Here is a 12,478-nt window from a genome sequence, read left to right on the forward strand (position 1 = left end):
ATGACGAGGCCTGCTAGTATGTCATCCTTGGGCCAGGCCCGGGCTCGGGCTGCAGACGCCCCTTCTACTAGTAGGGCTGGTACATCTAGAGGTAGGGGTAGATCGGTTCCTCCGACTCCTCCGACTTATCCTCATCCTGGATGGCCAGATATGCCAACTGAGTTGATGGCGTGGCAGTATGGGGCTATCTCTCCGACTCCGATCCCGCTAGAGCCTCCGATGCCCAGTGATCGATACGCCATTGATCCTGACTCACCGCTGGTATGCTCCACTGTTTTTCATTCATCATTCAGACGTTTAGACACTCTTTCATTCACTGATGATTATGAGCTCATATTTGCAGCCATCGCGAGGGTACGTGGAGGAGGTGGTTGGACTAGTGGCCACACTCGAGGGCATGGTCCTGCGGAGGGAGGCACAGTTGTCTGTCGCGGGCATTCAGGTACCCTTCAGTTTTCTGGCATTTATCATACTTCTGATGACATGCTGATTTCTACTGCGTCGATAGACTACTTGTGTAGAGCACATCTGACACACACCCCACTTGTACACTGTATTTACATGCACCCACATCACGTAGTCTTTGCTTGTATCTGCATCTGATGTATATATTTTGACTGATGTATTTGAATTGAACTCTTTGTTTTCAGATGCCTTCATGGTCCGGTCAGCCGCAGGCCAGGCCACCTGGGCCTCCTTGGGGAGCTGGGCCATCTGGGCCATTTCACGGAGTTGGGTCATCCGGGCCTTTTCAGGGGGCTGGGCCATCTAGGCCTTTCCGAGGAGCCGGGCTATCTAGGCCTTTTCGAGGAGCTCGAGGAGGGCCTGTCCGCAGACGCAGGGCTCACGTTGTAGAGGCGGAGCCTGATGAGGAGGAAGAGGATGATGAGGAGGAGGAGGAGGCTATCGACCGTCAGTCAGAGACATCTGCTGAGGAGGGAGGCTCCGGTCTTGGTTCGGGGAACAGAGGCGAGGCTGAGAGGGATCCTGAGGATGACAGCTCCGACCCAGATGATGATGATGGTGCAGAGGTTGTCCCGCAGAAGAGGATGAGGAGTGCTTCTCATTCCCGCTCCCGAGGACATTGATGTTGCTGTTTCCTGCTTTATTTTTCTTTTTGCTAGTAGTTTGTAGCACTTTGCACATTGTTAGGTAGTTTTATTTTTCGTAAAACTTGTACCTTTGTTCGTTGTAAAACATGATGGAATGAAACAGCTTTTGAAAAGGTGTTTGTATTTTAAACTTTTAGCATCGTATCGCATCATTTTGTTTTGCACAAAAATGAAATTGAATGGTAATGTGCATTGTGTAATCACCAAGTCAGGTAGTGAACCGACGCAACAAACTAAGCAACTCAACTTACTAAGATATAACAGAACCTTTAGCAAGTTTACAACTCGATAAACAAAATGCAATAACGTTGACAACGCAAATAAACGAGACTTAAACAAAGATTGCTTAAACAGAGCGCAATGACTCAAAAACACGAAACACGTCCGCTCGACAAACAACTCGATAAGCAAAACAACAACTCAATAATCAAAACAACAACAACAGAGTGTACTTCGGACGACCTGGGCACCGGAACGCATCCGAAACAGAGGGAAATGAAGGCTTTTGACTCTCCTGTTGCATGGAAATGCTTGAAACTTTCCCTCGAAGGGTAAAACAGGGCCAAGGAGGTACACTGGAGCATTGCCGGCCACCTTTGGGAGCCGGCCGGCCAATTTTGTGGAGAGTGGGAGCCGGCCGGCCAGATTTTGAAAAAGAAAATGGCCGGCCAGCCAGAAAAGGTGGCCGGCCAGCCACTTATTCCTGCAGCCACCTGGTTTTTGACACGTGTCTCCGTGAATAGTGTTTTTCCCTCTATAAAAGCCTCAACTTCGGGAACATTCATTTCATCTTAGTTTTACACAAAGATGGAGGCGTTTCTCGCGGAAAATCTCACATCTTGGATCTCTTCTCTAGATGGCTCGGAAAAGCTGAACTTCCGGGGTTTCGGCTTGAATGCACTATTCACGCTGAGCCGTACTCCGCTACAGCTCCCTTTTCTCCATGCCGCGGCAAGGTTTTGGAACCCAGTGACGCACGTTTTTAGCTTTGGCGGCCAAGAGATATGTCCCACTTTCGAAGATTTTCAGGTTTTGATGGAGTCTGAATGCTCTGAAGTGATCTTGCCCCAGCTCCATTTTGGCCATGCTCAGGCTTTAGGGCGGATGTGTGGGCTCACGGCGCATGACGCTCGATCTCTGATCTGCAGTGGGGAACTGGACATCCTCGGCTTGATCCATCGTTTTTCCGACGCCGGTGACCGCAGCAACCATTATTGGCAGGGTTTCTGGCAGCACGCCCTCTGCTTGTGTTTGTTGTCTCACTTTCTGCTTTCCTCGGGCTTTGGCGGAGCTAGCATTCGCCTGATTGAAGTTGCCCAAGGCTTGAGAGAGGGAAAGAGCTGCGTCGCTATGACCTTGGCCGAGACGCTGATGGGTTTAGATTCTGTCTATCGCCGGGAGGCGACTAGGTTTGCTGGGAGTCCACTGCTGCTGCAGGTAATGTTTCCCACCCAACCTTACATATATATTTGCTCACATCACTCGACCCTCAGGCTCGGTTTTTCTCACAAAACCCTTGTCTTACTTTTCTCTCATCGTACATCTCTCTGTTCTTTATTCTCTCATTTTCCATCCCTCCCCCAGGTATGGTTAATGGACAAGTTGCAGGTTGTGGACTCTTGCCCGGCCTATTCAGCTCGAGGCTACTTCTTTCGGCAGCGCCTAGTCAATGCTCTTGACGAAAGGTGGTGGTTCGATTGGATGTGCAATTTGTCCGCAGACGGCATTGCTTGGCGTTGTCCTTGGCTCAACCTCCCGGCAATGAGCTATAGTATGTCCCGGCTGATTGGGATCCAATTGATTGGTCTAACCCACTGCGATTCTATTTTCCGTTCCGGTTCTTGCGTCAGTTCGGTCATGATCAGACCTGCCCACCGGAGGGGATTGAGTACCCAGCTGCTTTCCCGGTCCGGGGTGCACAGCTTGCCCGATATGCCACAGCATGGAGGACTAGAGAGCTCCTGGCCCCTGCTTCCACTTTCAGTTGCACTTTGTCCGATGAGTGCTTGCATTGGCTCAATGAGGAGGCACAGGTTGGGCCTAGCTTGGCATCAGATGCTTCGTCCAGCTCTGGGAGGGGACGCAGAGATACTTGATTCAACTATGCCCCAAATTTATTGCTTATTTAGCATTTTCAAGTTTTCTTTATGAATGTACTAAAAAGCAACCTCGATTGTATGCAAGAGTTGGAGAACTCTGTTTTGAAATCAATGAGATTGAAGGTTGTGGTACTGAAAATTTTCCGCTTTGGTCCAAAAATGATCTTAGTCGTAAAAAGATTAATTTGAACAAAGTCGACTTTTATTAAAAACTTTTCAAAACTATTTTCGATGTGGATCAGAACTGGACACGCCGAAGATCTGTCACTGAGATGCACAACCCCAGATCCCTGCAACTGGAAAGTTGCCCCTAGTCTGAAGAACAATGCAGCACTTCATGGCAACGGAAAGTTGCCCCTAGTCTGAGTAACTTTGCACCAACGCGGCAACGGAAAGTTGCCCCTAGTCTGAACAGCACTGTACCGGAGATCGCGATAAATGCTGATGGATAAAGATGACTGAGATGATCAAAATGGAAAGAGTTGATCGGGGAAAAGTTTATGGCTGAACTTCAAGGTGAAGTTGCCTACGTATCCCAAAGATGGGAATCAAGCCTTACGTAGTTCAGGCCGAGGTTCACTCGAGTATTTTCACTCTCCTTTTGCGCTCTAACTTTTGCCAAGGCCGCCCTTTGCGGGTTTTCAACCTTGCGAGCTCAGTTTTTATATTTTCTAATTTTTTGTGCTCTGACTTTTGCCTAGGTCGCCCTTTCGGGTTTTCGGCCTAGCGAGCCTCTCAAGGGTAATATTTCTTCAACTTGTCCATATTGATCGGTTGTGAGAACTCCAAGCCATCTAGATCCATCAGAACCATAGCTCCACCTGACCAGATAGCTTTGATGATGTAAGGACCAGTCCAATTGGGTTTGAACTTGCCCCTTGGGTCGTGGATGGGAGCTCGGTTGTCTTTGAGCACCAAATCTCCTTCTTTCAGATTCCTGGACTTAACCTTCTTGTTGAAAGCCCGGGCAATTCTGCGTTGATAGCCTTGAATGTGGTACAGTGCTTTCAGTCTTCTTTCATCAAAGAGCATGAGTTCCTCAAATCTGCTCTGCTGCCAATCTGCTTCGGCTATTTGGCACTCAGCCAATACTCGTAACGACGGAACCTCAATCTCGATGGGTAGAACAGCCTCCATTCCATAGACCAATGAATACGGAGTTGCTCCAATAGAAGTCCTGATTGAAGTCCTGTAGCCCCACAGAGCAAATGGCAGCTTGTTTGGCCAATCCCGATAGGTTCCCACCATCTTCTGCAGTATATGCTTGATATTCTTGTTGGCGGCCTCAACCGCTCCGTTGGTCTGCGGCCGGTATGTAGATGACTTATGGAAAGCCACATTGTATTTTTCCAATAAGTCTATCACTTCTTTCTTGAAGTGGGAACCATTATCTGAAATTATCTCGTTTGGCACCCCGTAGCGACAGATGATGTTGTTTCTGATGAACTTTGCGACGTGCGACGCCTTCAACACCGCGTATGATTGGGCCTCGACCCACTTTGTGAAATAATCTATCGCTACTAGGATAAACTCATGCCCGTTTGACCCCTTCGGGGTAACAGCTCCGATCACATCAATTTCCCAAACCGAAAAAGGCCATGGTGAAGTCATGTTGTACAGCTTTGACGGCGGGATGTTCATGCGGTTTGCATGAATTTGACACTTGTGGCATCGCCGAACAAAACTAATACAATCCTCCTCCATGGTTGACCAGTAGTAGCCCTGTCTGAGGATCTTTCTGGCCAGCATTACTCCATTCATGTGTGCACCGCACTCCCCCCCATGGATGGCCTCCATCAGGCGCTTCGACTCTTCAGCTTCTACACAGAGCTTATGCATTCCCAGATGACCCCTTTTGTACAGCTTACCCCCGCAGATAATGAACTGAGCAGCCATTCTTCTGACGGCCCTCTTATCCTTGGCATTTGCCCCTAGTGGATATGTCTCCTTTTCCAAGAAGTTCCAGATGTCGTAATACCAGGGGTTGCCGTCTTGAGCCTCATCTATGGCGGAAATCGACTTGTATGCTGGCGCAAACTTTTGATCAATAATGACTGGACGCATCCGGACTCCGGACGGGATGTCTATCATAGAAGATAGAGTTGCTAGTGAATCTGCGAACCTGTTGTTCTCTCTTACGAGGTGGGTGAAATTTAGCTTCTCAAACCGAGGAATTAACAAATCCAAGGTTTGGTGGTAAATTATCATCCTTTCCTCCTTGACTTTCCAATCTCCTTTTGCTTGAGATACAACTAGGTTTGAGTCCCCAATGACGTCCAACCGTCTTGCCCCTAGTTCTAGGGCTGTTTCCAGGCCAGCAATACATGCCTCATACTCTGCCTCATTGTTCAAGACTTTGAACTGGAGCTTGAATGCTAAAGGGATACGGGAATCGTCAGGCGCTATCAGCAACACCCCTATCCCATACCCGTACTGGTTTGACGCTCCGTCAAAGTACATCGTCCAAGTTTCATCTTCGACGTGCAGAATGGCTTCATCTGGGAATAGGTACTCAACCGCTTCATCCCCCTCAACCGGGTGGTCGGCAAGGAACTCTGCTACTGCTCTTCCTTTTACTGACTTGCGCGTTACATACCTCAAATCAAATTCGGAGAGCAACAGCAGCCAACGAGCTAGCCTACCTGTAAGTGCTGGTTTCTCGAAAAGATATTTGATGGGATCCAATCGTGAAACCAACATTACAGAGTGAGCTAACAGGTAGTGCCGCAGCTTCCTGGTTGCCCATACCAAGGCCAAACAAGCCTTCTCCAGCGGTGTATAACGGGTCTCGTAATCCAGCATCTTTTTGCTCAGATAGTAGATGGCCCTTTCCACTTTGTCTTCTGATTCCTGCGCGAGCATGCAGCCCATGGTAGTCTCAGTTACCGAAAGGTACAATATCAACGGTCTCTCCGGCTCTGGTGGTGACAACACGGGCGGGTTCTGTAGATATTCTTTGATCTGCTCAAAAGCTGCTTGACATCGGCCGTCCCATTGGAATTTCTTTCCTTTCTTCAGGAGACCAAAAAGTGGTTCACAACTCAAGGTTAATTTAGAAATAAACCGTCTTATGAATTGCACTTTACCCAGAAAGCCTCGCACCTCCTTTTCAGTCCTTGGTGGTGGCATTTCTAAGATGGCCTTGATTTTGGAAGGGTCGACCTCGATGCCCCTTTGTGTAATCAGAAACCCTAGCATCTTCCCTGCTGTAACACCAAACGTGCACTTCTGGGGATTCAATCGCAGCCGAAACTCTCTGATCCTTTGAAAGAATTTTTGTAAGGCGGTGTAGTGGCCCTCTCTTTCTTTGGACTTGACAATCATGTCGTCCACATACACCTCGACCTCTTTATGGATCATATCATGCAATATCGTAGTTGCTGCCCGTTGATAAGTAGCTCCAGTATTTTTCAACCCGAATGGCATCACTCTATAACAATATGTACCCCACGGGGTAGTGAACGCAGTCTTCTCTCGGTCTTCGGGTGCCATTACTATCTGATTATAGCCTGAGAAACCATCCATAAACGAAAGCAAGGCGTGTCCTGCCGTGAAATCCACCAATTCATCAATGTGTGGCAAGGGAAAGTCGTCCTTCGGACTGGCCCTGTTCAAATCTCTGAAGTCTACACAGACCCGAATTCTGCCATCCTTCTTTGGCACCGGAACAATGTTAGCCAACCAAGTTGGGTATTCAGATACCAGCAGGAACCCTGCGTCAATTTTCTTGGTGACTTCTTCCTTAATTTTGAGAGCCCAGTCCGGACGGATCCTTCTGAGTTTCTGTTTGACAGGGCGGGTAGGGGTGAGCATGGTTCGGATTGGACCGGATTGGGATAAAACTAGTACCAATCTGTTATCTACGGTTCCTGAAAAATTGGAACCAATCCAATCCGTTTAAATCATAGAACCAATCCGAACCAATCCATTTAAATACGGATTGGATCGGTTTAGGACCACGGATTCACATAATTAAATAAGAAAAATATATATATAACACTATAATTTCATAAAAATATAAACATAGCGCTATATTAGTTCCACAATAGCAACATCTATTTCTATAATAGCGGCATACTTTGCTAGAATTTAAACAACCATAAGAAAACTGATTTCACCATAAGTATTTAGACCATTACAAATTAAAACTAAAAACTAACAAACAAAAGTAATAAAAGAAGATATTATATGGTTTTAGGTTTGAGTTTAGATTTTATATAGAATAAGAGAAGATACTATGGGGGAGAATGTATAATAAAAATATATACTATTTGTACACGGTCCGGATCGGTTCCAATCCGGAACCGTGGGGTTCAATCCGGAACCAATCCGTGTACTACGGATTTTTAATTTTTCAATCCGGAACCGAACCACGGATTCAAAAAACCAATCCAAACCTATCGGATTGGACTGGATTGGATCGGATTACGGATTTCACGGATTCCTTGCTCAGCCCTAAGGGCGGGCCTCGGGATCAAGAGGGATCCGGTGCTGTACAATCTCAGGATCGATTCCAGGCATGTCTTTGTAGGACCACGCGAAAACATCTTTGAAATCTTTTAATAAAGCGACTAAGAGCTCGCGTTCCTCCGAAGACAACGTGGACCCGATCTGGACCAGCCGCGGGTCCTTCTCAGTACCAACATTCACAGTAGTGATTTCATCCATTAAAGGTTTAACAAATCTTTCCTGCTCTTGATCAATTAATCGTTGCAAAACTGGAGGAATTTCTTCCTCGTTGTTTTCATCAAAATTTTGAAAATCCTGATTTAAGCAATAAATCAAAGGCACAGAAAAATACTCAGAAACCACATCCACATCATTCTCATTAAATATTTCCAAGCCGTCAGATTCCTCTGTTACAACAGACTCAAAAGAAAATGAAAATGACGACCTAGACAAGACTGTGGCATCCGGGTTATCACCCCCAGGAATACCGGACTCAGACTCAGTCGAGCTGGAATCTGATTCTGACGCACAAGATTCGGTGGAATCAGATTCCGGCTCACTACCTGACCCGGAGCTGCTAGATAAAAAGCCTTCTTCATATTGCCAGATGAGAGAAGGTGCGATAGATGCATCCAAGATCGGCGCTGGAAAGCCCGTAGCTATTTCATCTCCAATCATAGAAACCGAAGAGTTATCCCCCAAGCACTCTTGGTCGATCGGAGGATCTAAAAGTAGACTCGCCAGTGCTACCCCCATTTCAAGCTCTGTGCTCTCAAGATCCACTGCTCTACACTGCTCAACCTCAGTTGGTGGGTCTGTCTGCGCTTCGGCAACGTCATCCCCAGGTAATTGTAGGTCGAAGAAGATTTCGAAACCAGGCACGCGCTTCTTCTCTGCGTTCAGCCATGGTTCTGGGAAGCCGCAGAATGGAAAGTCTTCCCCCTCCCGGACGAAGCGTCCGTTTAGGGTGCCCCAGATGGGCCTATACATTAACTCAAATGGCTTCCCAGCCTTCTTTGCTCTGGCCCTTCCGGCCATTTCTTTCCCTTTCCTCACCCAGTCCTCTTTGGTGGGCAGATAACCCAATCCAAAGGTGTGAGGGTTGTGTGGCACTTCGGCCGATACCGCGACGCCCTTCCGGCCGCTTCTTCCTAATCCCATTCCGGGGATATGTTGTAGCTTGTTCATGAGGTAGACAGATTGAGCACTGACGTACATACCCTCATTCATAGCCATGACATTCTGCACCACTTGAGCCTCGGCCAAAGTGAACCCCGATAAAAACACATCCTCCGTGCCGTGCTCGATCTCCAAGACAGGTGTGGACACTTCCGGCGGCGGATGGATTGATAAATTCCCAAAAACGATCGCTACCCCTTTCCCGTGAGGGTACTTTAGCATCTGATGTAGAGTGGAAGAGACTGCTTTGACCTGGTGCAACCACGGTCGCCCCAAAAGTAGGTTAAAGGTTGCGGGAACGTCCAAGATATGAAATTCAATGCTGTGTTGTCCTGGACCAACCTTGGTTTGAATTTTAACAGTCCCCATCACTTCTCTGCTGGTATTGTCGTATGCTCTGATCACTTGGGTAGTTGGGACGAAGTCTACGGGCTTCAACCCGATTGCATATGTCGTTCTGGTCGGGCAGACATTAATCGCAGACCCGGTATCAACAAGTACCACCGGTATCCACTTATCTCTACATTCCACAGAAATATAGAGAGGTTTGTTATGACTTGTGCCCTCAGGCGGTAGTTCCTTGTCCGAAAAGGTTAATGCCGGGGAACCTCCTCCCGGAAAAACCAGCCCAACCAGCTGTTCAGGCGTGGTGTCTATGGAGAGTTTGGACTTGTCCATAGCAGATAGGGCAGCTTCCCTATGTACTCGTGATGCCATTAGCAGTCTCCAGATGGAGATGTCTGCTTGTATCTTTTTTAACTGTTTCAGCACAGCTTCCTCTTCAATCTGCTTCTCCTTCTGTTTCTCCGCTTCTCTATCCTTCCCGGATGCCTCGGGTTGGTCCAGGTGTGGGGGTTTGAAGTACCGCCCGCTTCTCGTCATATGGTCAACCTCATCGAGGTACCAAGTGTCATCCGGTTGATTATTCCCCCAATCTTCATCCGTGTGGGCAAGACATAAGTCATCGTCTTCCCACCACATTCCGTCGGCAGCCAACAGACACCTGTCTGGCTCCGGTTTAGTTGCACTCGCAGTACTCTCTGTCCACATGCTCGCAGCATTCTCCATCTTCGTGCACACAGTACTTTCAGTCCCCTCAGGGCCCTTAGCTTTCCTAATTCTCTCGGCATCCTCAAACTTTTCTCGTTCCAGCTGCATCAGTACAGCTGTTTGTTCAACAATTCCCGTATCCACAATGCCCATGTCTCGAGCGGAATTCTTAGCACCGGCGCTCTCCGGCGATACAACTTGACTTTTGGCCATTCCGGTCACAGCTGATACCTCTGCCCCTGCCGGGCTCTGTTCTGGTTGGGCTTTCCCCACTTCATCTGGTTGATCCTCGAGCCATCCAGTGGCCTCCGCCGATTCCTCATAGTCGAACCAGTTGATTGACGCATCCCCCGGTTCCTAGTCATCGAAAAATTGCAAGTTGGCAAAGTCCTCCTCTACGGCTGTCAGATCATCTGCCCCTAGCCCAGATCCATCCCCCCGGATCATGCATAGCTCTCCTGTCTCTGGCAATTCTATACCTAGCCCAATTCGGCTCGTTGATAGGATGTACTCGCTTGGATCATAGGCTCCCCCAGCAAAACTCTGTCCAGTCCCAGATTCAACAATCTCATCCTCTCCCGAAATCTGCCCTGCCCCATCTTCGACGGTCACCACCATCGGCTCCAGTTGGGTTTTGGAGATGTCCACCATGCACAAGAAGTCAGTGCAATCGGGAAGGAACACCTCCGGCTTGGGTAGGTGGGTGGGAGTAATATAGATACTGGGATCGTAAGATGCGAACCCAGTTTGGATAAAATTGATTCTGTTGGGAGGGGGAGCTTGGTTATGTGGTGGGAGAGGGTTGGTTGTGACATTGGGTTTATCAGGAGGCGCGATCACCTGTTTGTCAATAAGATCTTGGATCTCATGACGCAATCTGTAACACCGGTCGGTGTCATGACCGTGTTGTTGGTGATACGCGCAGTACTTTGCTGGGTCATGAGAGGGAGGGAGTGAATTCGGTAGTGGCTTCGGCTCCAGGGGTTTCAAATGTTTTTTCCTGATCAATACCCCTAGAGCTTTGGACAGGGGCATATATAATGGTGTAAAGGTTCTTTGGCCTCGCGGTTGGAATCTGTTGGTTTGTGTGTTGCTTCCGGACGCGCCGGAGAAGGGTGTGGCAGCCATGGGCCTTGGAGGGGGAGGGGGAGTGGTGGTGACCATACTGACTTCCGAGGCTCTTGTATTTGCAGCGCCACTCGGGCCCGCATTGTTGTTACGGTTGAAAGTCCTCCTCGGTTGTTCCCTGTCGTGGTCAAACAGACCTTGTTTCATTGCATCTTCGATTTGCACCCCCATCTCGCGTAAATCTGAGAAAGTAGGAAAGGAGATTACAATCATTCTCTGCATCAACTTGGGGTGGAGATTGCGCACAATCATCCGGATTTGGTCCTTATCCGTGGGCCTCAGAGTCATCATTGATGCCTTTGCCCTCCATCGGATCACAAAGTCCGAGAAAGTTTCCTTGGGCTCTTGCCTTGTCGTTTCGAGATCACGAGTTGTGATCTCGATCTGAGTGTTGTACGAATATTGGGCGACAAAGGCCTCAGCCATTTCATCCCAATTCTTTTTCACTTCATCTTGTAACTTTGCGTACCAGTGGGCGGCCACACCCGACAGGGTTCGGCCGAATAGTGAAAGCTTCTGTGGTCGTGTTAGGCCCATTGGCCGCAAGATGTCTGCAAACAGTCGGAGATGGACCATGGGGTCGCCGGACCCGTCAAAGCGGTCGATTTGTGACATTTTGAACCTATCGGGGAGTGTCACGGCCTCCTCGGTATATCCGTCTTCGATATCCGGCATAGCCTTGACCCCTTGGGATTTCTTGAAGAGCTTCTCAAGTTTGCTCAATTTCAGAGCTATATGATCAACCTCGAACTCGAAGGGAGAGTCGGGGCGATTGGGTGCATGGACCTTGGACAGTTGTGGTGGAAGCGGGGGCGGAGCTGGCCCCGTTGGAAGATTCGTGTCCTCTTGTAAGTTTTGGGGATTTGGCAGGGTATTCTGGGCATTTGGTGGGGCGTTCTGAACAGTAGGTGCCTGCTCAGGTAATGGAGCCCCTGCCGGAGGAGGGACTTGATGTGAAGCAGATGCAGCATTCTGCTGTTGCAATCGGGTAATTAGCTCAGCCTGCTGGGTCATAATCTCGGCCTGTTGCGTGGCAAGTTCATCTCGGTGAACGGCATCCTGCTGCATGGCCCGCATGGTTTCTTGCATTTGGCACACCATCTCCTCAACTCCTGTTGGCGTCGCCATACTGTTTTGATCTATCTGAACTACTGGCAGATCTGTCTCAATGGGGATCTCAATCCGACTGTCCACTGATGGGGGAAACCACTGTTCTGGTGATCTCTGTTCAGATACACTGCGCTTTTTCTGCTTTCTTCTGGTAACAGGGGGTAGAGAATGGAACACTGGCTGTCCGTCAATTAGATCCTCAGATCGATTGAGTCGACGACCTCGTGTCCAAAGTGCTTGGGGGGTATCTGCTAGGTTTGAAGCAATTGTGCTAGAACCTGCCCTAGACAAAAGATAAATAAAGCATTAAGGAAATAAATAAACAGATAAACGGACAGCATAACAGCGTAA

At 48.5% G+C, this 12,478-nt stretch overlaps 1 protein-coding gene across 1 annotated transcript; it reads left to right on the plus strand.

Annotated features, from left to right (window-relative positions):
* LOC145807279 (uncharacterized) lies at nucleotides 1-1,152 on the plus strand. Its single transcript, XM_082905238.1, has 3 exons — nucleotides 1-261; nucleotides 344-442; nucleotides 651-1,152. The coding sequence occupies exons 1-3, from the start codon at nucleotides 1-3 to the stop codon at nucleotides 1,086-1,088; spliced, it is 798 nt and encodes a 265-aa protein (XP_082761364.1). The 3' UTR covers nucleotides 1,089-1,152.
* Nucleotides 1,153-12,478: the final 11,326 nt, after the last annotated feature.

Source organism: Camellia sinensis, chromosome 14 (genome assembly GCF_055761805.1).
Source record: "Camellia sinensis isolate YWXY chromosome 14, ASM5576180v1, whole genome shotgun sequence".
Classification (NCBI taxonomy): domain Eukaryota; kingdom Viridiplantae; phylum Streptophyta; class Magnoliopsida; order Ericales; family Theaceae; genus Camellia; species Camellia sinensis.